The sequence below is a fragment of the Myotis myotis genome, unplaced genomic scaffold, assembly GCF_014108235.1.
Source record: "Myotis myotis isolate mMyoMyo1 unplaced genomic scaffold, mMyoMyo1.p scaffold_m19_p_35, whole genome shotgun sequence".
Taxonomy (NCBI): Eukaryota; Metazoa; Chordata; class Mammalia; order Chiroptera; family Vespertilionidae; genus Myotis; species Myotis myotis.
In genome coordinates this window covers 2,240,437-2,266,832 of record NW_023416341.1, presented here as the reverse complement: position 1 = coordinate 2,266,832, position 26,396 = coordinate 2,240,437, and the positions used below count along the sequence as shown (strand labels likewise).

The 26,396-nt window shown below is 48.1% G+C and overlaps 1 protein-coding gene and 1 long non-coding RNA gene across 26 annotated transcripts; one reads left to right on the top strand and one right to left on the bottom strand.

The window, feature by feature from the left end:
* Positions 1–161: 161 nt before the first annotated feature.
* On the bottom strand, positions 162–13,721 carry LOC118652883. Of its 3 annotated transcripts, XR_004966721.1 has the most exons (3): positions 13,567–13,721; positions 1,715–1,842; positions 162–266 (listed from the first exon to the last, which is right to left on the bottom strand). It is a non-coding gene; the product is annotated as an uncharacterized LOC118652883 (long non-coding RNA). The 3 variants fall into 3 exon arrangements; XR_004966722.1 differs by lacking the exon at positions 1,715–1,842; XR_004966720.1 differs by lacking the exon at positions 13,567–13,721 and having other exon boundaries at positions 1,715–2,257.
* On the top strand, positions 12,652–24,977 carry ATXN2L (ataxin 2 like). Of its 23 annotated transcripts, none has more exons than XM_036303098.1 (24): positions 12,652–13,214; positions 14,684–14,720; positions 14,943–14,999; positions 15,080–15,151; positions 15,516–15,666; positions 16,289–16,413; positions 17,207–17,298; positions 17,732–17,932; positions 18,770–18,945; positions 19,082–19,189; positions 19,956–20,168; positions 20,262–20,333; positions 20,568–20,638; positions 20,818–21,110; positions 21,191–21,260; positions 21,792–21,938; positions 22,064–22,136; positions 22,227–22,414; positions 22,783–22,912; positions 23,002–23,123; positions 23,288–23,500; positions 23,683–23,872; positions 24,199–24,235; positions 24,500–24,977. In XM_036303098.1, exons 1-23 carry the CDS (start codon positions 12,913–12,915, stop codon positions 24,228–24,230), a joined length of 3,135 nt encoding a protein of 1,044 aa, XP_036158991.1. In that variant the 5' UTR covers positions 12,652–12,912; the 3' UTR covers positions 24,231–24,235; positions 24,500–24,977. The 23 variants fall into 23 exon arrangements, 21 of the variants coding, with proteins under 21 accessions (XP_036158991.1, XP_036158990.1, XP_036158983.1 ...); XM_036303097.1 differs by having other exon boundaries at positions 24,477–24,977; XM_036303090.1 differs by having other exon boundaries at positions 23,683–23,926.
* The last annotated feature ends 1,419 nt before the right edge of the window (positions 24,978–26,396 follow it).

Here is a 26,396-nt window from a genome sequence, read left to right as displayed (position 1 = left end):
AAATATCCTCAGAGGAGTATTCACAAAACAAAATTTTAGGCAAGTTTAGATGAAAAAAGAGATAGTGTTTTGAAAACAAAGTAATTTTCCAGTGTGAGTTTGAGCATATCTAGATGAAACCCAGTAGTTGTGCAAATGAATGCAGATTTGAGCACACAAAATTAACTTCTCAAGATGAGTTAATTGTACAAATCCAGCTGAAAAAATAGTCCTCTATGAAAACAAGATCAGATTCAAGAGTTCTCAAAAGCAGCTTCCCAGCAAATCTAGAGGATAAAAAACAATTTTTGTTAAAAGCAAATCTGGATAAACAAGAAAGAAGCATTTGTTGTGAAAATTAAGCTCAGATTCATAAATTCTCAAAACTAACTTCCTGCCATGAAGTTGAGCAAATGTAGCTGACACAGCTGTTTCTGTGAAAGCAAGTTCAGATTCACAAATTCTTCTCAGATGTAACCTCCCAGCATCAATTTGAGCAAATTTAGATAGAAAACAACAGTATTGGCTCTGGTGAAAGTACAGATTTATGAGCTCTCACAAGTTGCTTTCCAACCTCTAGTGCTGGCCAAGACTTAGGCACACTAAAGCATCTCTCTCCCACTGATTACAACTAAAACTTAGGGAAAATAAAATTACTTGAGGACGGGAAAATGAAAGCAGTCAGATTAGGGAAGGGAGTCCAAACTTAATCCATACAGAAGTGTTCCCTGGTATTTTCTTTTTCATGGCTTTTACCTCTGAGGTCAGGTTGCAAAACCCTAAAAGAACCCATCTTAGCTCTAGCCAGATGTCCAGGGGAAGGGACCCTGTGAACTAGAGAGGACAGTATGAAATCTATTTTTTTCTCCGACCTTTGAAGGCAGGCGAAAGTTGCAAGACAAACAGTTTGGCCCTGACAGCTAAAACTGTTTTCCAGCAGAGCAATCAGGAAAAGGGGACACTCAGAAGAAAGGTAATCACCATTTTGTTTTTCTCTTCCTGTTTCACCCAAGGGTGGCCCTGCCATAGAGCCATAACAGTAGTGGTGTTACAGGTGGCTAAAACTTCTAAAGAGCCCTGTCTTTCTGACCAGAAGTTAAATTGCCTCTGAAACAAAAATATTCATGAGGGGATTTTAACAGAACCTTGAATCTCACAGCATAATAGTCAAAATGTCCAGGATACATTCCAGAAAGACCATGTGACCACTTCTCAAGGGAAACATCCATTGACAGTTGCCAACCCATATCAAAACTATAGAGCAGCTATTATTACTACATGAAATAATATAAAAAGACAAATACTGTATGGTTCCACTTATATGACATACCTAGAGTATTCAAAATCCTAGAGACAGACAGTACAATGGTGTTACCAGGGCCTGGAGGGAAGGGATAATGGGGACTTATTGCTTAATGGGTGCAGAACTTCAGTTTTGCAGGATGGAAAGAGTTCTGGAGATAGACGGTAGTGATAATTGCACAACAATATGAATGTGCTTAATACTACATAAGTTCCACAGAGATATCTCAGCTGTGTGGTTTGCCACTGAAAACTCTGGGGTCTAAACCTCAAGCTGGGCCCCCCAACAGAGAGCACCAGAACTGAGAAAGGGGCTCACATAGCATCCGGCTGGGAAAAACAGAAGGGCTGCTGTCTGCCAGGGAGAGACGGCTGGAAATGCAGGCACCCTCTTAAAGGGCCAAAACACAAAATTTCGTGTGCAGCCACTCACCTTGGATTCCAGCAGAGGGAGGGCAGAGTGGACTGGAGCTGTGTGAGCATAAGCGAGGGTTGAGGGCTGTGGGGTTGGAACTCGGAAGGCAGGCGGCCTGGTTTCCTGTGCTGCGTCATTCCCGCATGCTGTGGAGGATATCTTTCTCAGACCTTTGCTATCCAGGTTCTTTTTGACTGGGGAGAGGCAGTTGCCCAACCTTGTGGAGTTTCTCAGGCCCATTAAGAGACTGAGAACAAAAATTAGCCTCCAGGCAGAAGCAATTGCCCAACCCTGTTGGAAAACCTCTCTCACCCCACCTGTGGACAATAGCCTGAGGCTACTCAGGACTGAATTCAGTCAGTCTGCAGGCAGAGGTGGGTCTCTGGAGGCTTTGAATCTTTGTACTAGACTAGAGGTTGGGAGGTGTAGCATATCTACCTAATACAGCAGTTCTCAACCTGTGGGTCGCGACCCCTTTGGGAGTCGAACGACCCTTTCACAGGGGTCACCTAAATACATCCTGCATATCAGATATTTACATTACGATTCATAACAGTAGCAACATTACAGTTATGAAGTAGCAATGAAAATAATTTTATGGTTGGGGGTCACCACAACATGAGGAACTGTATTAACCCTTTGTGGTCGTTTGTCTACTCTCAGCCACCAAAGCTTTTTTACCGTTCCGGTCATATGTCTGCTCTCAGCCACCACAACAAGGAACCGTACGAATCTTAACTCTATTCATTCATGTATCAGTTCATAATTTCTCTGAAAGCTCTTAAGTGTCTAAGCGACCTTGTCACAAACCAAAACACTGCCCCGACAAATCGGAGATATAGAAACTCAATATAAACAAACGCAGTCGTTCCACACTCGCCATGCAAAACACCGTGGTAAGTCAGTCGCCTTTTGAGAGTGAAGAAATCGACAAGCTTCGGAGATACTTCACAGAATTTCAAATAAAGCTTTACAAATTATGTTTAACTGTAATTAGGCATTCTCACTTGTTAAGATATTTCAAAATAATACTGCAAAATGGCAAAAAGAAAGTTACCGAAAGAAGTGTACTGCAAATCTGAAAGTAACGAGTTTTATTTTGGCACCTTGAATACTGACTGAGGTAGAAAGTGATAATGTTTGTAGTGATTCTACTAGTAGTGACGTAGTTCCAAAAAAGAATTAATAAATCTTGTTTATCCTTCATAATCTTGCATGTTATGTATCACTGCTCTTTCGATGGAAATTAATTCCCACCAGTATGACACCCATGTCCAAATTTAATACGACCGCAAAGGGTTAAAGGGTCACGGCATTAGGAAGGTTGAGAACCATTGACCTAATACATAGTCACAAATCCAAATAGGCAGCCAAAATAAGGAGACAAAAACACAACCTCAAAACAAAAGAACAAGAGAATTCTTCAGAAGAGCTAAATACAATGGAGATAATAAATTTATCAGACATAGAGTTCAGAATGATGATGGCAAAGATGCTCAACAGCATGAAAAAAGATATAGTAACTAAGAAGATGGACATAACACTAATGAACACAGTGGAAGGAATACACAGCAGATTAGGGGAAGATGAGGATCAGATCAGTGAATTAGAAAATGATAGAAAACCATCAGAAAACCAAAAAGAAAAAACAATTAAAAACACAGGTGGCCCTAGCTGGTTTGGCTCAGTGACTAGAGAATCAGCCTGTTGACTGAAAGTCCTGGGTTCAATTCCAGTCAAGAGCATGTACCTTGGTTGCAGGCTCCTCCCTAGCATGGGCCCTGGTCAGGGCGTGTGCAGGAGGCAACTAATTGATGTGCTTCTCTCACATCGATGTTTCTCTCTGTTTTTCCCACCCTCTTCCATTCTCTAAAAAAATCAATGGGAAAATACCTTGGGTGAGGATTAACAAAAAAACAAAACAGAACAAAAAAACAGAACAAAAAAAAACAACAAACAGGAGAACAGTTTAAGGGAGCTGTGAGACAACATGAAATGTAACAATATTCACATAATAAGTGTGCTAGAGGAGAAAAAGAGCAAGGGATAGAGAACGTGTTTGAAGAAATAATGGCAGAAAAACTTTCTAACCTGATGGAGGAAAAAGTCACACAAGTCCAGGAGGCACAGAGAACCTCAAGCAAGAAGAACCCAAACAGGCCCACCACCAGACATATCATCATTAAAATGGCAAAAATTAAAGACAAGGAGTGAAACTTAAAGGCAGCAAGAAAAAAACAATTTGTTACTCACAAAAGAAATCCCATAAGGCTGTCAGCTGATTTCTCATCAGAAACTCTACAGGCCAGAAGGGAATGGCATGAAGTATTCAAGGTATTGAAAAGCAAGCGTCTGAAACCAAGATTACTATAACCAACAAGGTTATCATTCAAAATAGATGGTCAAATAAAGAGCTTCCCAGACAAAAAAAAGACTAAAGGAGTTTATCACCATCAAACCAGTACTGCAAGAAATGCTAAAGAGACTGCTGTAATGAGAAGAAATAGAGAAACATAGACATACAGAATTAAAATGGCAATATATAAATACCTATCAATAACCTTAAATGTAGCCCTAGCTGGCTTGGCTCAGTGGATAGAGAGTTGGCCTGCGGACTGAAGAGTCCCGGGTTTGATTCCAGCCAAGGGCACATGCCTGGGTTGCGGGCTCAATCCCCAGTGGGGGTGTGCAGGAGGCAGCCAAGCAATGATTCTCTCTTATCATTGATGTTTCTATCTCTCTCTCTCTCCTTCTCCCTTCCTCTCTGAAATCAATAAAGAAATATATTTTTTAAAAAAGAAAATAAATGTCAATTTCTCTTAAAAAAAACCTTAAATGTAAGCAGATTAAATGCTCCAATCAAAAGACATAGGATAGCTGAATGGATACAACAACATGACCCAATTATATACTGTCTATAAGAGACCCAACTAAGAACAAAAGACTTAACACAGGATGAGAGTGAAGGAATGGAAAAATTTTTCCATGCAAATGGAAACGAAAAAGGCTAGGGTAGCCCTAGTTGGTTTGGCTCAGTGGATAGAGCGCCAGCCTGTGGACTGAAGGTTTCCAGGTTTGATTCCAGTCAAGGGCACATGCCTGAGTTGCAGGCTCAATCCCCAGTTGGGGGCATGCAGGAGGCAGCCAGTCAATGATTCTCTCTCATCATTGATGTTTATATTTCTCTCTCCTTCTCCCTGCCTCTATGAAATCAATAAAAATATATATTTTTAAAAAGAAAAAGGCTAGGGTAGTAATACTCATATCTGACAAAATAGACTTCAAAATGAAGGCCATTACAAGAGACAACAAAGGTCACTACATAACACTAAAGGGATTGATCCAACAAGAAGATATAACCCTGGTAAACATACATGCATCCAATATAGGAACACCTAAATATATTTTTAAAACTTCTAGAGGACTTTAAGGGAGAGATAAATAACAATACAGTCATAATAGGGGACTTTAATATCCCACTGATTTCACTGGATAGATCTTACAGACAAAAAAATTAACAGCCCAGCCAGCATGGCTCAGTGGTTAAGCGTCGACCTATGAACTTGAAGGTCACGGTTCAATTCCTGGTACCACATGCCTGGGTTGCAGGCTTGATCCCCAGTAGGGGGCGTGCAGGAGGCAGCCTATCCATGGTTCTTTCTCAACATTGATGTTTCTAGCTCTCCCTCTCCCTTCCTCTGAAATCAATAAAAAAAAAATTTAATTTAATTAACAAGGAAACAGTGACTCTAAATGACACACTGAATCAGATGGATTTAATTGACAGTTATAGAACATTTGACACAAAAGCTGCATAATACACATTTTTCTCAAGTGCACAAGGGACATTCTCAAAGTTAAACCAAATGTTAGGACACAAAACAAGTCTCTACAAGTTCAAGAAGATTGAAATCATATCAAGCATCTTCTCAGATCACAGTGTAATGAAATTTGAAATCAACTACAGTAAAAACACTCAAAAACATTCAAACACATGGATGCTAAATAGCATGTTATTAAACAACTAGAGGCCCAGTGCACGAAATTCATGTACTTGCAGGGGTGGGGGGTGTCCCCTCAGCCCAGCCTGCACCCTCTCACAGTCCGGGAGCCTTTGGGGGATGTCTGACTGATGGCTTAGGCCCATGGGGAGCGGGCCTAAGCCAGCAGTCGGACATCCTTAGCGCTGCCGTGGAGGCAGGAGTGGCTCTGGTCACCGCCACTGCACTCGCCAGCCATGAGCCCGGCTCAGGGCTTCTGACTGAGCAGCATTCCCCCTGTGGGAGTGCACTGACTACCAGGGTGCAGCTCCTGCATTGAGCGTCTGCCCCCTGGTTGTCAGTGCATGTCTTAGCAACCAGTTGTTCCACCATTCGGTCAATTTGCATATTAGCCTTTTATTATATAGGATAACCCACTTGTAGAATTTATGCTTACCATCTTGGCAACTTTGAGCTCTGCTGACTATATATGGTATCCCAAAAAAATGTATACATTTGATTAGCTCAATTTTGAAAATGAAATGTATCTTAATAAACACTGCCTTTATAATTATTCAAAGTGCTTGTATACATTTTGGGCACATCCTACATATAATCTATAAACTTCAACTATTTAATAGTAGGCTGCATGTATCATATTCTTTTGCACATAATACTTCAGTGTATATTTACTATGTATAAATGCTTACATATTTACAGTCATCACACTCAGGTATAGTATAAAGCATGTAATACTTTATAGCCTATACTCCAAATTCATCAGTGTCTTTTATAGCAATTTCCCCCCTGAATTTAGGCCAGGATCAAGTATTTCATTTAGTTATTAGCCACTTTAGCCTCCTTTAATCTGGGATATTTCCTCAACCTTTCTCTCCCATGCCATGGATATTTGAAGAATAGCCTAATTATTTCTCCTGTATGTTTCTTCTTCTTAGGTGTATATGCATATATGTGTATATCTATTAACAATATGAATGCATGGGTTCTTTTATTCAGTGAGTTATCATCTACTGCTGAACTTTTTTTGATGCTCAAATTGTGCCAGATTTGGCTTCTTAAAGCTGGCTCTTGTGTCTCTTTGTGGCCCTTATAATTTTTTTTTTTTTAGTACTTTCCTAGCTCAACAAAATACCCCAAGCTTGCCGGGAGCCGGTCCATCCTTGCTGTTTCAAGGGACCTGGCATATATGGCACACTGTTCTTAATATGTTTGCTCACCTTCTTGGCACTATGTGTTTTAACCAAGGTCACCTCTCTGAGAAAGGTTGTTTCCCCAGGTAGGGATTTCCCCCCAAAGTTAGGGAGGGAATAAAACCCCTTAACTAAGTGCCAGGTGGGTAATTAACCACTTTAACTACGAACAATCATGCTTAAGCTACATAATCTTTACTCCCTGGAATGGAGATAAGAAATGCCCTAACCTTTGGAATAGAGATTGATAGGATTGGAATCAACTGGTATAAATACAGATGTAACAAGACAACAGCTCGACAGAACCTAGACAGAACCTACTCAGAGCCTAGACACAGAACTTACACAGAACCTAGAGACAGAAGAACTTCGCTGGAGAGAACATGGCAAAAGATCCTGGACAGAAACTGGCCACAGAACCTAGAGACAGAACCTAGCGACAGAACCTGGCTGAAGAACCTAGAGACAGAACCTGGCTACAGAACCTGGATAGAACATAGCAAGAGAACCTGACTAGAACCTGGTGACTGAACCTGGCTGGAGAACCTGGATAGAACCTGGCTGGAGAACCTGGAGAACCTGGCTGGAGAACCTAGCAAGAGAACATGGACACAGAACCTGGCTGGAGATCCTAACCAGAACTTCGCTGGAGATCCTGACCAGAACTTGGCTAGAGATCCTGGCTAGGCTGCTGATCAACTGAACGCTGTCTCCGTGTCATTCCTTCTTCGCTGACTCTGTCCACACCTTTGGGGAACCCCTGGACCTGCTGGGGCTGGACCCCAGCACAAGCTTATCTGCTATCTTCCTTGCTCCTGTCCAGGCTGCAACCAGCCATTTCTTCAAGGAGTCCTGGTCCTTTGTATGGAACATGTAGAAGCAAGATCTGGGAACTAGGCATGTGTAAGTGTACCTATCTTATTTTTTCCATAAATTCTATGCTTCCCATCCTACTCCCCACAAAGTCTTTGTTCACTTCATTCATCCTATATCTGCTTCTCCCTACTTCCCTCGTGAGAACCCTGCCTCCTACCATCTATATTTTACTCATGTGCTCAATCCACAATACACCCAATAGTTTCAGAATGGCCATGCCCTTGCCACCACAGCAAACCTACTAATTCAAGATTTGCCCTTTTTTTTTTTTTTTTTGAAAGTTAGTTGAATTAGTCCTATTTCCCCCTTCCATGTTATTTTTATCCATCTAAAATAGAGTTGGGTTCCTTTATGTATGTCTATATTCAGATTTTAGATGTCCTCCATCTTTTTAAAAATTATCTTTTATTTTTATTAATTTCAGAAGAGGAAGGAGAAAAAGGAATATAAATGATGAGAATCACTGATTGTCTGCTGAAAGGGCGAGTCGTCGCGGGGCCTACGTGGGCCGGCCGCCGGGCCCCATGAGGCACAGCCTGACCACGCTGCTGGCGGCCTCGGGCACCGACTCCCCAGCCCACGGCGGGAGCCCTGCGCAGGCCACCCGCCTGCCGCCCCCAGACCAGACCCGCGCGGCAGCGGCAGTGGCGGGGCGGGGCGTGTGCCTCACCCGAGGAGATGGAAGAGGAAGCGATCGCCGGCGCCCCCGGGGAGGAGATGGAGGACGTGGACTTCCTGTCTGGGCTGGAACTGGTCGATCTGCTGGACCCCCGGCAACCGGACTGGCCCCTGGAGCCCGGGCTCAGCTCGCCCTGGGGGGGGCTAGGACTGCACCCTCCATCTTGCCCTGGGTCCTCCATTTTTGGGGCAGCCGCCATGTGCTCAGGAGAGTACCTTCTTCCCGGAAGCCCAGGCCCCTGCTGGCCACGCCCGGGATTTCTTTAAACTAACCAATGACAATCAAGGGACGTGCGCGCCATAGAGATGACCACATCCTGTGTAACAAGACCCGACTGGCGCCTGGCCAATCGGCGGGGCCCACAGTCCCCTCCCCTGCCCTTACTATAAAACCCACAATCCCATCAGGCCTTGCGCTCTCGGCCACTGGGCTTACCGTTGCATCGGTGAGTGTGGTCGGGGAGCCGAACTAGTTCGAAATGAAGGACTCTTTGCTTTTGCATCGGACTGGCTGGCTCCCTGGTGGGCCCTTGGGAATCTTGAAATCTGGGCACAACATTTGCCTCCTGCATGCCCCCTTGAGCGGAATTGAACCTGGAACCCTTCAGTCCACAGGCCGATGCTCTATTCACTGAGCCAACCCAGCTAGGGCTCCCCCACCCTTTTGTTTAATATATTGACCATTAACATGATTTAAAAAGTCAAAACATACTCACAGAAGTTCACCCTTCCCAGTCAGAGCTCTGTAGCTTCCGTCAAGAATGTAACCCACCCAACCAACCTAGCTCAGTGGTTGACCATTGTCCCATGCACCAAGAGGTCACTGATTTGATTCCTGATCAGGGAACAGCCTGGTTTTGGGGCCCAGTCCTCAGTAGGCAGTGTGCAGGAGGCAGCCAGTCAATGTTTCTCTCATTGACATTTCTCTGTCCCTCTCCCTTCCTCTCAAAATCAATAAGAACATTTTTAAAGAATGTAACCCAACAACCAAATGATCCTTCATTTTCCCTGCCCCTCATAGGTAACCAATTTTATTAGTTTGGGGGTTATCCTTCTTGAGTTTTTCTCTGCAAAAATTTGCAGACACATTTCTTTCTTTCGTTTTTAATCCTCACCTGAGGACATGCTTAGGAGATGGGAGAGGGAAACATCATTGGTTGCCTTCCATGTGTGCCCTGACCAGGGATTGAACCCAAAACCCAGGTATGTGCCCTGACTGGGAAGTGAACTGACAACCTTTTGGTGCACAGGACAATACGCACGCAACTGAGCTACTCCAGCCAGGCCACACATTTTTCTTTCTTTTTAAAAAATTCTTTATTGTTTAAAATATTAGATAAGTCTCCCTTTTCCCCCATTGACCTCTCCCCAGCTGCTCCCACCCCCCAGCACATACCCTCACGCCCCTACTATCTGTGTCCATTGGTTATGCTCATATGCATGCATGCAAGTCCTTTGGTTGATCTCTTAAAGACCATGTCTCCTGGATGCCCAACACAGACCAACTTTTTCCTGGGATTAACTGGATCACCTGGTGCCATGCCACCTCTCCAGCCTCCTTGTGGGCACCTCTGTCTCCCCCTTCTACATCCTGCTTCCACACTCAAATTTTAAGTTTTAGCCCCATTAAACTGCCATTTCCAACATGCCTTGCCCTCACTCAACTCTGCCTCTACACGTGCTGTTTCTTCACCTACTTTCTCATTCTTCAAGCTTAGGTGTCAGTCCTTTGGGACATCCCACCATTGGGTCCCTTCTCCAGGCTCTCTGAACACTGATGGTTTTTTATGTGCTCTCCTTTCTATCGGAGGCTAACGTCATTAAAGGACTGTGTTTTACTCATTTCCCTCTCTGCGTCTAGCTCAGTGGCTGGTAAACAGTCATTCAGCTGGTAAGTGAATGAAATGTTTTACTGTATGTAATTTAGAAATGCTATCACTGATTTGGTATGGAGTAATTTCCATGATATATTGTTAAGTGAAGAAAGCAAAATTCAAGAGTATAAACTATGATGCCTTTTATGCAAGGAAGAAGGGGAAATAAGAAAACAAATATGTAATGAACAACATAAACTGATGAACAAAAATAGAGCCAGAGTCAGAAGCATTGAACAGACTGTCCAATCTAAGAGGGAAGGCAGGAGAAGGGTGGGGGGCGTTAAAATACCACTGGGACTCATTCACTTCACAAGGGTGTAATTGACTGCCTGCACTGCCAGGTCCTGCAGAAGGAGCAGTACGAGTAAGAAGACAGACTTCAAGGAACTCTTAGATAAAGTGGGGCAAATTGCTGGGCAAACACGCAGGAAGAGAGACTAACACACTTGAAGCTAGGAGTGAAGGAATACTCCCCAAAGAGTAAGGCAGATTTTTATCTAGGTGTGTGGGTGTTTGGAGGAGAGGGCTGGGGAAGCGTTCCCATGCTAATGCCCGGAGTGAAAGACTGAGATATTAAAAGTTTCCCTGGGACTAAGACCACAGACCCATCTCCCATTCTCCACATAGCAATGAGTAATCCTTGATTTTACTTTACTTTTATTGATTTTATTAATCCTCACCTGAGGATATTTTTTCCATTGGTTTTTTTTTTTAGAGAGTGGGAGGGTGGGAGGGAGGGAAGGACAGAGGGAGGAAGAGAAAGAGAAACGAACACTGATGTGAGGCACATGGATTGGTTGCCTCCCCACACCCCACCCTCCCACCCCAGACTGAAACTGCAACCCAGGTAGGTGCCCTTGACCAGAATTGAACCTGTGAACTCTCCGGTGCTCAGGCAGACGCTCTAACCACTGAGCACACCAGTCAGGGCTTATTCTTATTGCTTTTTAGAGGAAGGGAGGGGAGAAACATTGATCCATTGCCATGCGTAACCCTTTAAAAATACAAATCTGATCTCTTCATTTTATGTAAAAGGCTGCTTTAAGGTTAATGTCTGTCTCTTAAAAATCTGGTCCCAGGTTGCTTTCCTCTCCAGTTTTTGTGTTTTTTTTAAACTTCCTCCCTCTTTGTGTTTTCTTAGCTCCACCCATCCTATTCCCCCTGCCTAGAGATCCATTACCCAACACTTGATTAGGTGTTACTCCTATCTGCTTTCAGAGTGCCCTGCGCTTCATCCGATGTCATTGAATTGTCTGAATCTACCACTAGTTTGAACTCTGAGGGCAGAAAGTGGGTTTAATTACAGTTGCATACAGAGCATCTAGTCTAACGTCGCAATGCCTAATTTTAAACGAATGAAGGCTGTCTTCACTGCAGAGTGAGGTGCATGCAGCATTTTGAACGAGACCCTGGGAACTTGGGCCTTCAGAGCAGTCTATTATTACAGTTTGCAGCGGTTCTCAACCTGTGGGTCGCGACCCCTTTGGCGGTCCAACGACCCTTTCACAGGGATCGTCTAAGACCATCCTGCATATCAGATATTTACATTACAATTCATAACAGTAGCAACATTACAGTTTTGAAGTAGCAACGAAAATAATTTTATGGTTGGGTCACGACATGAGGAACTGTATTTAAAGGGCCAGAAGGGTGAGAACCACTGGTTTAAGGGTTCATTCCAGGGCTTGGAGAAACAAACCATTTAGGTTTAAAATCACTGAAGTTTACATTTACTTAGCATTAGGCATAGATTTATCTGCAAAGATTGGCGTGCTCAAGCTGATATATTTAAAGCCCATCTTTTTTTTTTTTTTTTAAGCAGACAAGGCCGGAAGTAGCTCCGCATGAAACCTACCAACCACCAAAGAACAGCAGCTTGTCTCGTCCCTGGATTTTTTTTTTTTTTTTTTTTTTTTTGCACTTTGACCCGCCCACGGGGCCACAAATGGCGGAAGAACTACACGTTACGTCGTGACAGCTCACAGCCTGCGGAGGCATCTCCACGCTACGCCAGCGGCGTGGGCGGGGCAGCCGGCTCTTCCTTCCTGTCGGCCGCCTCGGCTCCTCCCCCACAGCTTCACACGCTCATTGTGGAGCGACCGCGGCCGGCAGCCTCCAGCGCTGTTAGAGAACCAGAGACCCTAAGTCCTTGGCGCGCGTGAGCGCCCGCGCCGCCCCTTCCCCACTCGAAAGGCTGGGGGCGCGCGGTTCACCTCTATTCTCTCTCCTCCCGCCCCAGCTAACCGCCCCTGCGCGCGCGGACTCCACGCCGCCGCCCGCCCCTCCCCCTTCGGTACCTCCCGCCCGCGCGCTCCTCCTCCTCCCCGTCCCCGGCGACGCGCACGCGCGCCAGCCCGGCTCGCGCCCTCTCGCTTTCCTCCGGCCCGCGAGACCCCCTCCCCTTCCGCCTCGCGGCGCTTCCTCGCGCTGCGATCTTCGCGATCCACCCCGACACTGCGGGCCTTCCCCCCCGCCCGCCAACGGCGGGTCCCCAGCTTCCCAATCCCCTTCGCTTCCCGCGCTCTCCGGCGGGGGCCCAGCCGCGGCCTCCTCTCCCTCCCTTCCCCCTAATTCCCCTTCCGGACGCTGCCATCATGTTGAAGCCTCAGCCGGCACAACAGACGTCCCAGCCCCAGCAGCCGCCCCCCACGCAACAGGCCGTGGCCCGCCGGCTTCCCGGGGGCACCAGCCCTCCCAACGGTGGCCTCCCGGGTCCCCTGGCCTCCTCCTCGGCTCCCCCAGGACCTCCCGCTGCCGCTTCCCCCTGCCTGGGGCCTGCGTCTGCTGCCGGGAGCGGGCTCCGCCGGGGAGCCGAGGGCATCTTGGCGCCGCAGCCGCCGTCACAGCAGCAGCAACACCAGGAGAGGCCAGGGGCAGCGGCCATCGGCAGCGCCAGGTGAGGAGGGTTGGGTTTCCGGGCGCTGGAGCGCAGGCTGCAGGGCGGCAGCGGCTCGGTTCCGGCCCGGCAGTCTGGACTTCAGTACACCGCGCGAGGCGGGCTCCTAGCCTGGCCACCTTTGAGGGGGGACGGGGGAACCCCCCCCCCATGCGGCTGGGGATGGGCCCTAACAGGTCAGAGGGAAAGGGCCCCCCCACAGCCACCGGGACAATGAAGGGCCATGCTCAGCTCTCAGCCTAGTTAGGGCTCGCAGCCTGGGCCTGAGGGGCAGGCGGGGCGCACCCCGCTAGCGCATCGGAACGAGGAGTTGGGGGGGTGAAGAGGTGATCGGGGTCCCCAGCTCCATTACCACGAAGGGTCTCGCGGTTCCCGGCTTCAGCCAATGGGGAGTCAGCTGCAGGAAGGGGTCCGGGCCGTAGCCAATGAAGGGGGGCGCGCGGCCCACAGTTTGGCCAATGGGGAGGGAGGGACTTGGAGCGGGTTGCCGCCTCCCCCTTCCCGGTCTGGCCAGTAGGAGGGGAGCGGGCTGGGCGGGGGGACGGAAGGAGAGACCTGGGGGGACTGCGGCCCGGGAACCTCCAGAGCGCGCGCGCCCTTTGCGTACGTGCGCGCGGATGCTCCGTCCGAAGACCCGGGCCTCCGCGAGCCCCGTAGCAGGGCAGTGGCTGCGAGTGTGCGTGGAGGGTCGTGGCTGAGTGGCAGACACCGCTCGGTCTCTTCTGTGTATGGGTTAATGCAGCTGAGCGTGGCGGCACACGCAGGCGCAGTGGGTTCCGATCGCGGGAGGGGGTATTTTGAAGAGGCCCGTGGGTCTTAGTGCGCAGGCGCAGACCGGGCGAGGCCTCTCGGTGGATACCTTTTGCGGCTGCGCTGTCCCCCAGCCCCGCCAACGGCCCCCTCATCAGCCTCCTCCACCGCTGGTTACATCAGCCAGCGAGGAGCGGGGTTATTAGCGATTGACGACCCGCTCAGAGTGGGTGACCAGCCGAATGTGTAAAGAGGCCGAGAAGGGGGTGGTAGACGGACTACCGTCCTCCCAGGAATTGGGGCGTAAGGCCCTGAAAAGGATTGTCTTTTCTGTTTGGGAGGTAACGTGCCTGAGCTAGGGACTTCCGGGTCTGTACTGGCGGAGCTTCGCTTTTACATCCGAGATGGGTTATTATCTATGTAATGCCGGAGCAATGGTCTCTTGGAAGGATGCAGCCTTGGCCCCTTGGAGAAAGTGAGACATTGGTGGTTGGTTGAAGACTATTTTACTGGCATTTGGAGGAAATGTGTCTAGTGGTATATAATGTCTGTGCCTTTTTCCTCTATAAGGTGAAAGTTTGGAAATCTTGTCGATGAAGTTTAGCCTAGATCAGCATTGTCACATAGTGTGTGGTTCTAGGATGCCAAGTCCTTTGAAATTAATCGTGTAAGAGGGATTGAACAGATTTCAATAACTAGTTTCTTAATTCCTTTTATAGGGGACAAAGCACTGGGAAGGGACCCCCACAGTCACCGGTGAGTTGTGTGTATGTCGTCCCCCCCCGCCCAAGAAAAAAAAAAGGTACTGAGACCTAAAAGACGGATGTGTATGAATATAGGACAGACTAGGTACAGAAATAGTCGGGTAGGCTCAGAAGGGCAGGGGGCCCTGCGCTTACAAGGTGTGTGTGTGTGTAGTATGCGTTTTTGGAAGGTGAGATGTTAACTGGCTATTTATTTCTCCCTCCTATGTTACAGGTATTTGAGGGTGTCTACAATAATTCCAGAATGCTGCATTTCCTTACAGCTGTTGTGGTAAGTGGGTACCTAACCTCTAGGTTGTTGGAGAGATGCCATGCATCTGTTCGATTTTCTTATTTTTCACACTTTCCTAGGGCTCCACTTGTGATGTAAAGGTGAAGAATGGTACCACCTATGAAGGTATCTTCAAGACTCTGAGCTCAAAGGTCAGTGTACTTAAATTAGCTTATTTTTGGAGTTGTGTGGAAGAAAGGATAATGAAGTGGGTTCATTGAAGATGTGAATAGAGTGGTGTTGACAGCATTTCTTCAGGCTTGCGCTGGATTTCAGTGCTGCAAGCAATGAAAGGCATAGGTCTGAAATGTGAGGGCTGGGTACTTTTAATGTAAAAACGCTTAAAATTTGAAGTGTAAAATTTTAATTTGGGGACTTATGCTAAGTTCTGTGGCTGATATTGAGAAGACATTATGCATGATGTTGGGAAGTTTAGAAAGGTAAAGAGAAAAATAGTCATATTTGCCTTAATATATTGACCTTGGGTGTTGAAAAATGGGACCTTTTTTTTTTTAGTTTGAACTGGCAGTAGACGCTGTGCACCGGAAAGCATCCGAGCCAGTAGGTGGCCCTCGTCGGGAAGACATTGTGGACACCATGGTGTTTAAGCCAAGTGATGTCATGCTTGTCCATTTCCGAAACGTTGACTTCAATTATGCCACTAAAGGTATTGTGCCATGCTCTTATGTCAAACCCACTCTGTGATGGAGAGCTGAGAGCAGTTACATGATGCTTGATTCGCTCCCATAACCACCCATTTTACTACCTTGTTTTCTGAGGAAGATGACTGGATTTTTCTTGAGAATATATCTTGATGTGTAAGATAATGTGGGACAAATTTGGCCTATGTTGTGGCTCTTCCTGTTTGCTTTCTTTTCAACTCCTTGCTGCTTATGAGCTTACTAAGATGATAATTTTTTAAAATATATATATTTTATTGATTTTTACAGAGAGGAAGGGAGAGGGATAGAGATTAGAAATATCAATGAGAGAGAAACATCGATCAGCTGCCTCCTGCACACTCCCCACTGGGGATGTGCCCACAACCAAGGTACATGCCCTTGACCGGAATGGAACCTGGGACCCTTCAGTCCGCAGGCCGACGCTCTATCCGCTGAGCCAAACCGGTTAGGGCTAAGATGATAATTTTTATGCTGTGCCTACCCAACCCCCAAACCGTGGCACACGTAAACTTTTCTTTGCTTCTAAACAATTTATGGGAAGGGGGGCATTGGGGGAAAGCCTATGAGATATCACATGATTCCTGATCTTCATCTCTGTGCCCACAGACAAGTTCACTGATTCGGCCATTGCCATGAACTCGAAAGTGAATGGGGAACACAAAGAGAAGGTGCTTCAGCGCTGGGAGGGTGGTGACAGCAACAGTGATGATTACGACCTCGATTCTGATATGGTACAGTCTCCTTCCCTGAGACCCTTAGAGCTGGGCAGCTCTGCTGCCAGAGTGTGGGTTATTGACACCACTGTCATTCTTGGAACTGAGTTGCTTCTGGGGAGGGTGGGGGGATTGTTTATTCTTGCCTGTTCATGAAATCAGATTCCAACTGGAAAGGCACAGAAAGTAACAAAACAGAAATACCTGTTCTCTCATCGACTGTGCTTGACAATTGTTAATGTTTGCTTCAAGTCATTTTTTTCAACTTAACACAAAGTCTAGACAAGAGTGAATACTGTGTAGGCACATTTCTCTTCCAAAAAAACAGCTACTATACTTTGAATCATTTAAAATTCTCATAAGTGAGAATTGCTGTTTAATTTGTACAATTTCCTTTTTTGCCTGTTTTTGAATGTTTCGTGTTGCTCCATAGATGTAGTTTATTGCTTTTAACTGTTGTGTACTGTTCTACTTATGAACCTATCTATGAATACCCACGTTGTATTTCTCTCTTTCCCTACTGATCTGTGCTTTTTTTTTGTCATAGTTGCCTTATTGAATTTTTAGAACATGCACATATACCAAAATTTCTCTGGATATAAACCTGAAAATGGAGTTCTTAGGTTTTATGACTTCAGTTTTACTAGTTACTGCCAATTTGTGCAGTTGATAGTTCTAGTTGATAATCTCGACAGCTGTGTTCCAATCTTTGGTATGGTCAGATTTTTCAATTTTTCAGTCTGACAGAAAATGATAGGTCATTGTTGCTTTCCTCGCTGGGTGTTAAAACATTCTCCCTCCTTCCTCCTAGTCCAATGGATGGGACCCCAATGAAATGTTCAAGTTCAATGAGGAGAACTATGGTGTAAAGACCACCTATGATAGCAGTCTCTCATCTTACACGTGAGTGTCTTGGTACTCCACATATGGTGCAGTTTGAGGCATGGGGTCACCAACAGAGGGGCAGGTCTTTAGGTGGAACGTGGCTTTTTTCATGCTTTTCTGGGTGTTCAGATTGCCCTCTCCCCACTCCTGTTATGCCTTGTGAACTGCTTTCAAAAATATGCTTTTAATCTTGATTCCAGGCCACCTCATGGGTAAAACTAATTGCTTGCCCATTTGTCCATACTTTTCCTCTAGAACTTAAAATGTACTTAAATATGTATTTTAAGTGTCCCCCCAGAATCAGAGCTGCCTTGCTGCTCTGCCTGGGGCACTTTAGTAGATGTCCATTAAATAATGCTGGGTTGTGATAGGACTGATAGAAATGTTTTTCTTTTTTTTCCCTTTTGTCCCCTGGCACTGGGATGGTGGTGGTCTCCGGTGGTCTTCTCAGGGTGCCCTTAGAGAAGGACAACTCAGAAGAGTTTCGTCAGCGGGAGCTGCGTGCAGCCCAGTTGGCTCGGGAGATTGAATCCAGCCCCCAGTACCGCCTGCGGATTGCCATGGAGAATGATGATGGACGCACTGAAGAGGAGAAGCACAGTGCAGTCCAGCGGCAGGGTTCAGGACGGGAGAGCCCCAGTTTGGTGTCTAGGTAAGTCCTGGGGGCAGCCTGGTATGTTTGGGGCTCACTGAATGAGCCAAGAGTTTTGTACACTCTTGTTTGAGCCTCACAGCCATATGAGATGTAGGTTAATAAATAGTTATTCCCAATTACTATTTTAGGAGGTTGAAATCTAGAGTGGTTAAGTGCTTTACCCATAGTAACAAGACTAAAGTTAGAAAAAAAGATTGTTTCAGAATTTTGATATATATTCTTTCTCTTTTTTTATCTGCATATTCATCTATTCAGTGGTTCTCAACCTTCCTAATGCCGCGACCCTTTAATACAGTTCCTCATGTTGTGGTGACCCCCAACCATAAAATTATTTTCGTTGCTACTTAATAACTAATTTTGCTACTGTTATGAATCGTAATGTAAATATCTGATATGCAGGATGTATTTTTCAGGGTCGCGACCCACAAGTTGAGAACCGCTGATCTATATGCATCTCTTATTACTCCCTTTGTGAAAATAGAATCAAACAGGGGTGGTAGAATTATGGGATATTAGCCTGGTTGGTCGGGTTAGGGTTGACAAAATGTAAGGTCATGAGCCTGTAGCCACAGAACATTTAACTAGGACAGGTCTTCAAGTGGGATAGTGCAAAAAGCTGGAGCTAGGGAGAGAGAGAGATGTGTGTGTGTGTGAGAGAGAGAGAGAGAGAGAGAGAGAGAGAGAGAGAGAGTGTGTGTGTGTGTGTGTGTGTGTGTGTGTGTGTGTGTGTGTTTTGGGTGGAAGGTGGACTTTAAAAGGAAGGGCTTCATCTTTCCAAAATGTGTGGATTTTGTGGCTACTTGACCTCATTTGAACTCTTCCCTCCACCCCTAGGGAAGGAAAGTATATCCCTCTACCCCAACGAGTTCGGGAAGGTCCCCGGGGAGGAGTTCGATGCAGTAGTTCTCGGGGCGGCCGACCTGGCCTTAGCTCTTTGCCACCCCGTGGCCCTCACCATCTTGACAATAGCAGCCCTGGCCCAGGTTCTGAGACACGTGGTATTAATGGAGGTGAGTTGTGAAGCAGACTTGTGGGGGACAGGGAAGGATTATTGAAAGGAATGGGTTGGAAGGATGATGGATTTGTGATAATGTACTAGCAGGTACTCTCCCTCTTTTTTTCCCACCTTTTAAAAAAAAAAAATAGGCCCTTCCCGCATGTCCCCTAAGGCACAGCGGCCTGTGAGAGGTGCCAAGACTCTGTCTTCACCTAGCAGTAGGCCTGGAGAAGCTTCTGTTCCGCCGCCTCCTGCAGGTAAAGTTCAGCATGTCACAGGAAGAGATGGGTAGGAATTTGTAGAAATATAAATGTCGGTTGTTGGAATACTGGGCTGGGAGACAGTTTCAAGATGTAAAAAGTATTTTGAAAGGTTTGGGTTTATGCTTTTTAGCAAAGAATTTTTCAGTTTCCCTCATGCAGAAACCCCAGTATAGTGATTTGTGGGTGTGTCTGGATTTGTGGGTGTGTCTGGCTGGCAGATAACTTTGTTTAAATTAGTTGCCAGCACTTTAAAATAGGAGAAATCAGACAATTTCTAATTTTATTGAAATACAGGAAGTTCTGCCAACACTGACTTGTCTTTTTGTTGTTGTTAATCCTCACCCAAAGATAGTTTTCCATTGATTTTTAGAGAGAGTGGAAGGGAGGGGGAGAGACACAATTGGTTGCCTCCCACACACACCCTGACTGGGCTGGGGATTGAGTTTGCAACCAAGGTATGTGCCCTTGACCAGTATCGAACCTGGGACCCTTAGGTCTGCAGGCCGATGCTCTGTCCACTGAGCCAGACGGCTAAGGCAACACTGACCTCTCTTGCTGCATAGCTTCAGTTGTCTGGGACTGAGTCATGGCTGCCCTTTTTGAGCCTTTCGTGGTGCCCATGAGGCCATTTTACCTGCTTTGCCCTTCTAGGCATTTAGGTTTGTGAACTTGTATATAAAAAAGTGGATCAACTTTTCTTGGTGTTTTTAGTAAGTCCTTTGTACCCATTGATAATTGGCCAGCAGTAACCATTGTGCAGCTTTCCCTTTTCTTCCAGTGGGCCGGATGTACCCCCCACGCTCTCCCAAGTCGGCTGCCCCTGCCCCAGCCTCAGCCTCCTGTCCTGAGCCTCCCATTGGCTCGGCAGTACCAACCTCTTCAGCTTCCATCCCTGTGACGTCATCAGTTGTGGATCCTGGAGTAGGTTCCATTTCCCCAGCTTCTCCAAAGATCTCACTGGCCCCCACGGATGGTAAGAGCCAGATGGTTCAGGGCTGTGGACCATGTGAAGTATGGTTCTGGGAAAGAAGACCTTCAGGTGTCCGTCTGTCTGTCTCTTGCTCAGTAAAAGAACTCGTGGCCAAGGACCCTGGAAGAACTCTGGAATCCCAGGAGCTGTCCCGGATATCTGGGAAAGGTAAGGATTGTTTTTTTTCTGCCAAAGTATAATGCCCCTTTGATTAGGAGAGCATTTCGGTTAGAAAGTTGTTGGAATTCAAAAACAATGTCTATTCAAAACAAAACAAAAACAGTCTATTAGGCCTTGGGTTCTTCTTCTGTTTTTTAGGTTTTTATACTGTGGGCTACTGGCACTGTGTAGCCACCTTTGAACAAAGAAATGTATACTTTCTCTCTTAACTGTTTCTCATAGTCCCTGGCCTTCAGAATGAACAGAAACGCTTTCAGCTGGAAGAACTGAGAAAGTTTGGGGCCCAGTTTAAGGTGAGAAAAGTGTGGGGATGAGCTCTAGGATGCTAACAGGGTGAAGGTGAAGTGGGTCTGGGCAACTTAAAGAAGAGGCACAGGACTAGGTGGGGTAGAAGAGATGAGAGCAAGGGTGAACGAAGGAAGCAAGGCCTTGGGTCTGGCCCAATGTTGTATGTGTGATTTTCTCCTTCCAGCTTCAGCCCAGTAGCTCTCCTGAGACCTGCCTGGATCCTTTTCCTCCCCGGATCTTAAAGGAGGAGGCCAAAGGGAAGGAGAAGGAAGTTGATGGTCTATTGACTTCAGAGCCCATGGGGTCCCCGATCTCCAAGACAGAGTCCTTACTGGATAAGGAGGACAAACCGCCCCTGCCACCAGCAGGAGGCACCGAGGGGCCAGATCAGCTCCCACCACCTTGCCCAAGCCAAACTGGCAGCCCCCCAGTGGGCCTCATCAAGGGAGATGACAAGGATGAGGGCCCTGTTGCCGAGTGAGTTGGGTGGGGAGGTGGGTGGGTGTCGGGGCGATGAGGGGCAAGCCACGAGGATTTACTTTGTTCTTCTCTCATAGACAAGTGAAGAAGTCCACATTGAATCCTAATGCCAAGGAATTCAATCCTGCAAAGCCTCTGCTGTCTGTGGTGAGATGGGGGAGCATCTTCCATAAAGGAGACTTGGGAATGGGGTAGAAGCACTGGAGGGGAGAGTGCTTGCCACCAGGCAGAGAGAAGACGTGTGAAAGTGTGTAGGCTGGTTTGGGGAAAACAGACCAAGTTCAGGGCTGGGTGGCAAAGGATTGTGATATGTCCGACAAGTATTGATGGGTTTCTCTCTGGTACTTAGCATTTGGCTCAGGAATTGTCTGAGTGTGGTAGTTAAGAGCATGAGCTTCATTTGGACTCACTGACTTGGCTTAAACCCCTGCACTTACTTAGAAGCTTTGTGATCTTGGACAAGCCACTTAACCTACCTCTGCCTCAGTACTGTCAGCTATAACTCGAGTGTGTCCAACTCATAGGGTTGACGTGAGGCTTAACCAAAATAGAGTGTAGAATGTGTTTGGGACACAATACTCCCTCCATAAATGCTGTTACTGTATAGGCAAGGGGGTTGTTATGGTTAATAGAAAAATCGTAAGATACTTTATACACATCCTCCCTTGCCTCTTACAGAATAAATCCACCAGTACCCCAACTTCTCCGGGGCCCCGGACTCATTCTACTCCCTCCATCCCGGTGCTTACAGCAGGCCAGAGTGGGCTGTATAGCCCCCAGTACATTTCCTACATACCTCAGATCCACATGGGACCAGCTGTTCAGGTAAGAGAAGGGGCTCCGTGGGCCCAGGGTAAGAGGTTTGGTTGGGCTGGCTGAGGGACCAGGTCAGACCTGTTCTGGGCATTTGTATGCAAGCCATTCAGCCTTCTCTGCATTACTGTCCCTAGGCACCTCAGATGTATCCATATCCTGTATCCAACTCAGTGCCTGGACAGCAGGGCAAGTACCGGGGAGCAAAAGGTGAGCAGGGTCGGGAGGGGCAGTCGGGGCTGCCCAGTGCCTCCTGGCAGATGGAGCTTGAGCTCTGCACTATTTTTCCTCTGCTCCCAGGCTCCCTGCCTCCCCAGCGCTCGGACCAACACCAGCCTGCCTCGGCCCCTCCGATGATGCAGGCTGCCGCTGCTGCTGGCCCACCTCTGGTGGCTGCCACACCTTATTCTTCCTACATCCCCTACAACCCACAGCAGTTCCCGGGCCAGCCCGCCATGATGCAGCCCATGGCCCACTATCCCTCACAGGTGACTGAAGCACGGGAGGGACACGGGGGCAAGAGGCCTTGCTAGGATCCCATCTCCACCTCCCAGACACGGAGGAGCTGGTGAGAGAGGCAGGCAGTGTTCTGGATGGTGGTGCCAGGCTGGGGATTCAGTCCTGGCTCTGGTAGGACCTGTTGCAAGGCACCTAAAGACCCAAGCCCCAGACAAATAAAATAAAAATTAAAAACCAGCCATCACCCAAGCCTTGACTAAAGTGTCAGTAAAATAGCGTCTGTGTAGTTAGGTTATTTGTGAATGTCCAACAAGGTAGTTGTGACAAGGCCAGAGCATTGCTGTGCAGAGTTATGCCTTCCAAGTCCTGTGCTGACCATTTCTCTCTGCCACTCCAGCCGGTGTTTGCCCCCATGCTTCAAAGCAACCCACGCATGCTGACATCGGGGAGCCATCCCCAGGCCATTGTGTCGTCCTCCACCCCCCAGTACCCTTCAGCAGAGCAGCCCACCCCCCAAGCCCTTTATGGTGAGTTCTGCTGGACCCTCTCCCTCCAGGCTGTGCTCCTCAGTCCCCTCCATGTGCTCAGCACTGATTATCTCTCCTTCCATCTGTAGCCACTGTTCACCAGTCCTATCCACACCATGCCACGCAGCTCCATGCCCACCAGCCGCAGCCGGCCACCACGCCTACGGGGAGCCAGCCCCAGTCCCAGCATGCGGCCCCCAGTCCTGTCCAGGTGCTTGCCTTGGGGGAGCTGAGTGGTCGGGGCAGGAGTGGGTGGCTGAGGGAGAGCGGTAGAGCTTGGGGTATTTCCCCAGCGGGGTGGATTAGGGGTCAGTGGGTAGAAGGCCTGGGTATCAGAGCAGTGAGTGGCGCTTAACCTTCCCCTTCACCTGACAGCACCAGGCAGGGCAGGCCCCACACCTGGGCAGTGGACAGCCACAGCAGAATCTGTACCACCCAGGGGCCCTGACAGGCACGCCTCCTTCTCTGCCACCGGGACCTTCTGCCCAGTCCCCTCAGAGCAGCTTCCCCCAACCAGCTGCTGTGTATGCCATCCATGCCCACCAGCAGCTGCCCCACGGCTTCACCAACATGGCCCATGTTACCCAGGTAAGAACTCCAGGAACCTGCTTTGTCTGGGTTTGTTTTGCCATGAGGACCTGGGCCACGAGACTGTCCCATTCCTGAGTCCCTGGTGCCGTGCTGCCTCTACGTCATGCTCCTGACACTAGGATTCTTGGCGCCTTTGTCAGGCTTCTGGGGTGCTCTTAACTACTCTCTGTTTTCTGCAGGCCCATGTCCAAACTGGAATCACAGCAGCCCCGCCCCCTCACCCTGGGGCTCCCCACCCGCCCCAGGTGATGCTGCTGCACCCACCCCAGAGCCATGGGGGACCCCCCCAAGGCGCAGTGCCCCAGAGTGGGGTGCCTGCACTCTCAGCTTCCACACCCTCACCCTACCCCTACATCGGACACCCCCAAGGTGAGCAGCCTGGCCAGGCGCCTGGATTTCCAGGAGGAGCCGATGACAGGATTCGTGAGTTCTCGTTAGCTGGGGGAATTTGGCATGGAAGAGCTGATGGGCTGCAGGTGGGGCAGGATGCACGGGTTCTGGGTGGGGAGTGAGGGGTCTTGGAGGCAGGGCTGTCCCACAGGGCGCCTGCCGACCTGCACCTGTCTGTGAAGTATGTAGGGTGGGCAGAAGCCACAGTCGCCGCCGCCAGGGGCTTGCTCCTGGCTCTGTCCTTTGCTTCCCTCCGTCCTCGCTCAGTTGTGATCCAGCAGCCCCCCTCCCCACTGCCTCCCCAGCTCTCAGTGACCCCGACTGTCTCCTGACTTAGCCGAGGTAAGGGCAGCGCAGCAGACAGGGCCAGGCTGGGGTGTGGGGGGCTGAGCTGGGCACACGAGGAAGGGCTCTGGCTCACTGGGAAACAGTGTTTGATTTGTGCTTCTGACAGCCCCATGAGACACCTTGAGGAGGCCGCTCCTACCCACTCCCCCCACACCCCACACTGGACGGCATTGGATGAAGGGACAGCTGCTTGGGTTCTAATGCTCCTGCTCTCTTCTCTTTCCCCTCCAACCAGTTCAATCTCATCCCTCCCAGCAGCTCCCCTTCCACCCCCCGGGGAACTGAAGATTGTCCTGGCCGCGACCTGAGACCTCCATGAGTGGAGGGAAGAGTGATCTCTATGTCTCTTCCCCCAGCAGCTCGGACCAGTCCCAGCTCCCCAAAACCCCCCTTTCCCCGGGGGAGCTGGGGAATTCCTGCCAAGCACCTTGAATGGGAGAGGCCTCAAAGTGGGTGGGCCAGGGTCCAGCGGGGGTGGGGGGGTTCCTGCTCTGCCCCTGCCCATCCCCACCCCATCTTGCCCTCCCATCCTCTTGTCCCCCACTGGAAACGGAAGATCTTTTATTTTCTATTATTTATATGTCAGACTTGGGCCCCCGTTCTTTCTTCCCCATTAACTTGAGTGACCTGCGTGAGAGACAGATGCCCCACAAGGATGGTTGGACAAGGACTTTTACTTTTTATTACATAAAAATATTAAAAAAAATTAAAAAAATAAAATTTTAAACTAACTTAACCTGCCTAAAGTTTACTTTTTGGAGAATACAGTTAAGATGTGGCCATCAGTCTTAAACGTGGTGTGATACGGTTCCCAAGGTGGGCCCTTCAGCCTGAGGATGTTGCCCTTCTGGCTCTACCGCTGACAGGTCCCCCACCTCCTAGTGAATTTCCTCCCCTCCAGCTTGGTCCTCCTGAAGTGCATCTCCTGACTGAAATGCACTTGTGTGTGTGTGGCCACTGGAAATAGAGGTTTGACTGGTGAGTGGGCTTGGGTATGGGTGAGACCTATAAAAAAGAAGTTGCAGTGGGAAAAGGGGGAGGGCTAGGTTGGGGAGCCAGGTGATGGGGAATTGGAGCTACACTAGGACAAGAACCAAGCGTGAGATGTAGAAAAATCAGGCTTCAGGGGTTTGGGGTTTTTTGTTCCAGGCAGCAGTAGGAATTCTTTTTTTGACCTGGCCTTGGTTTTGTCTGTGAAATAGAGATTATTTCACCCTTAGGGAATTGTAAGGACTGGTGCTTAATTGTAGGCAGGGGACTTTTAGCTCTGAGCAAAGCCAGAGAAAATTGGCTGGGACTGGGACAGGAAGAATGAAGATGAGCTATTGGGAAAGAATTCCCAGGATCTGAAACATGGTGGGCATGGGGTTGGGGAGGGAGGGTAAGTTTTGAGGTCCCAAATTAAAGAACTCTCTAGGGGATGTCAGTTGGGGATGTGGGGGCAATGTTGGAAGAAGCAGGAAAACCTTTCCGAGAGGGAGAGATAGTAATAGCAATAGGGCCTCTTGCACACCCCCACTGGGGATCAAGCCCACAACCTGAGCATGTGCCCCAGCCAACCAGCAACCTGGGCATATGCCCTGACCAGGAATCAAACTTCAACCCTTGGTTCATAGGTTGAGACAACCACTAAACCACACTGGCCGGGCAGGCCTGAGGATGTTTGAAATGCAGGTCTCTAGTACTGAGTGATTTAATTGCAGGTGTTAACTAGTACTTTTTTTTTTAATAATGTATTTTTGACTTCAGAGAGAGAGTGAGAAACATTAATGATGAGAATCACTGACTGGCTGCCTCCTGCACGGGGCCTACTAGGGATTGAGCCTGCAACCTGGGCATGTGCCCTTGACTGGAATCAAACCCGGGACCCTTCAGTGCGCAGGACCACGCTCTATCCACTGAGCCAAACCACCTAGGGCAAGTAGTAGTACTTCTAAAAAAAAACAACGAATTTTTTAAAGATTTTGTAGAGAAACATCTATTGCCTCCCATACACACCTGAACTGGGGATCGAACTCACAACCTAGGGATGTGCCTGACTGGGAATCAAACTGGTGGCTTTTTGGTGAATGGGACACTTAACAGCCACACTGGCCAGGGCCCTACTAGTCCTTTTGATGTGTTAAGAATTGCAGATTGGGCCTGGCTGGTTTGG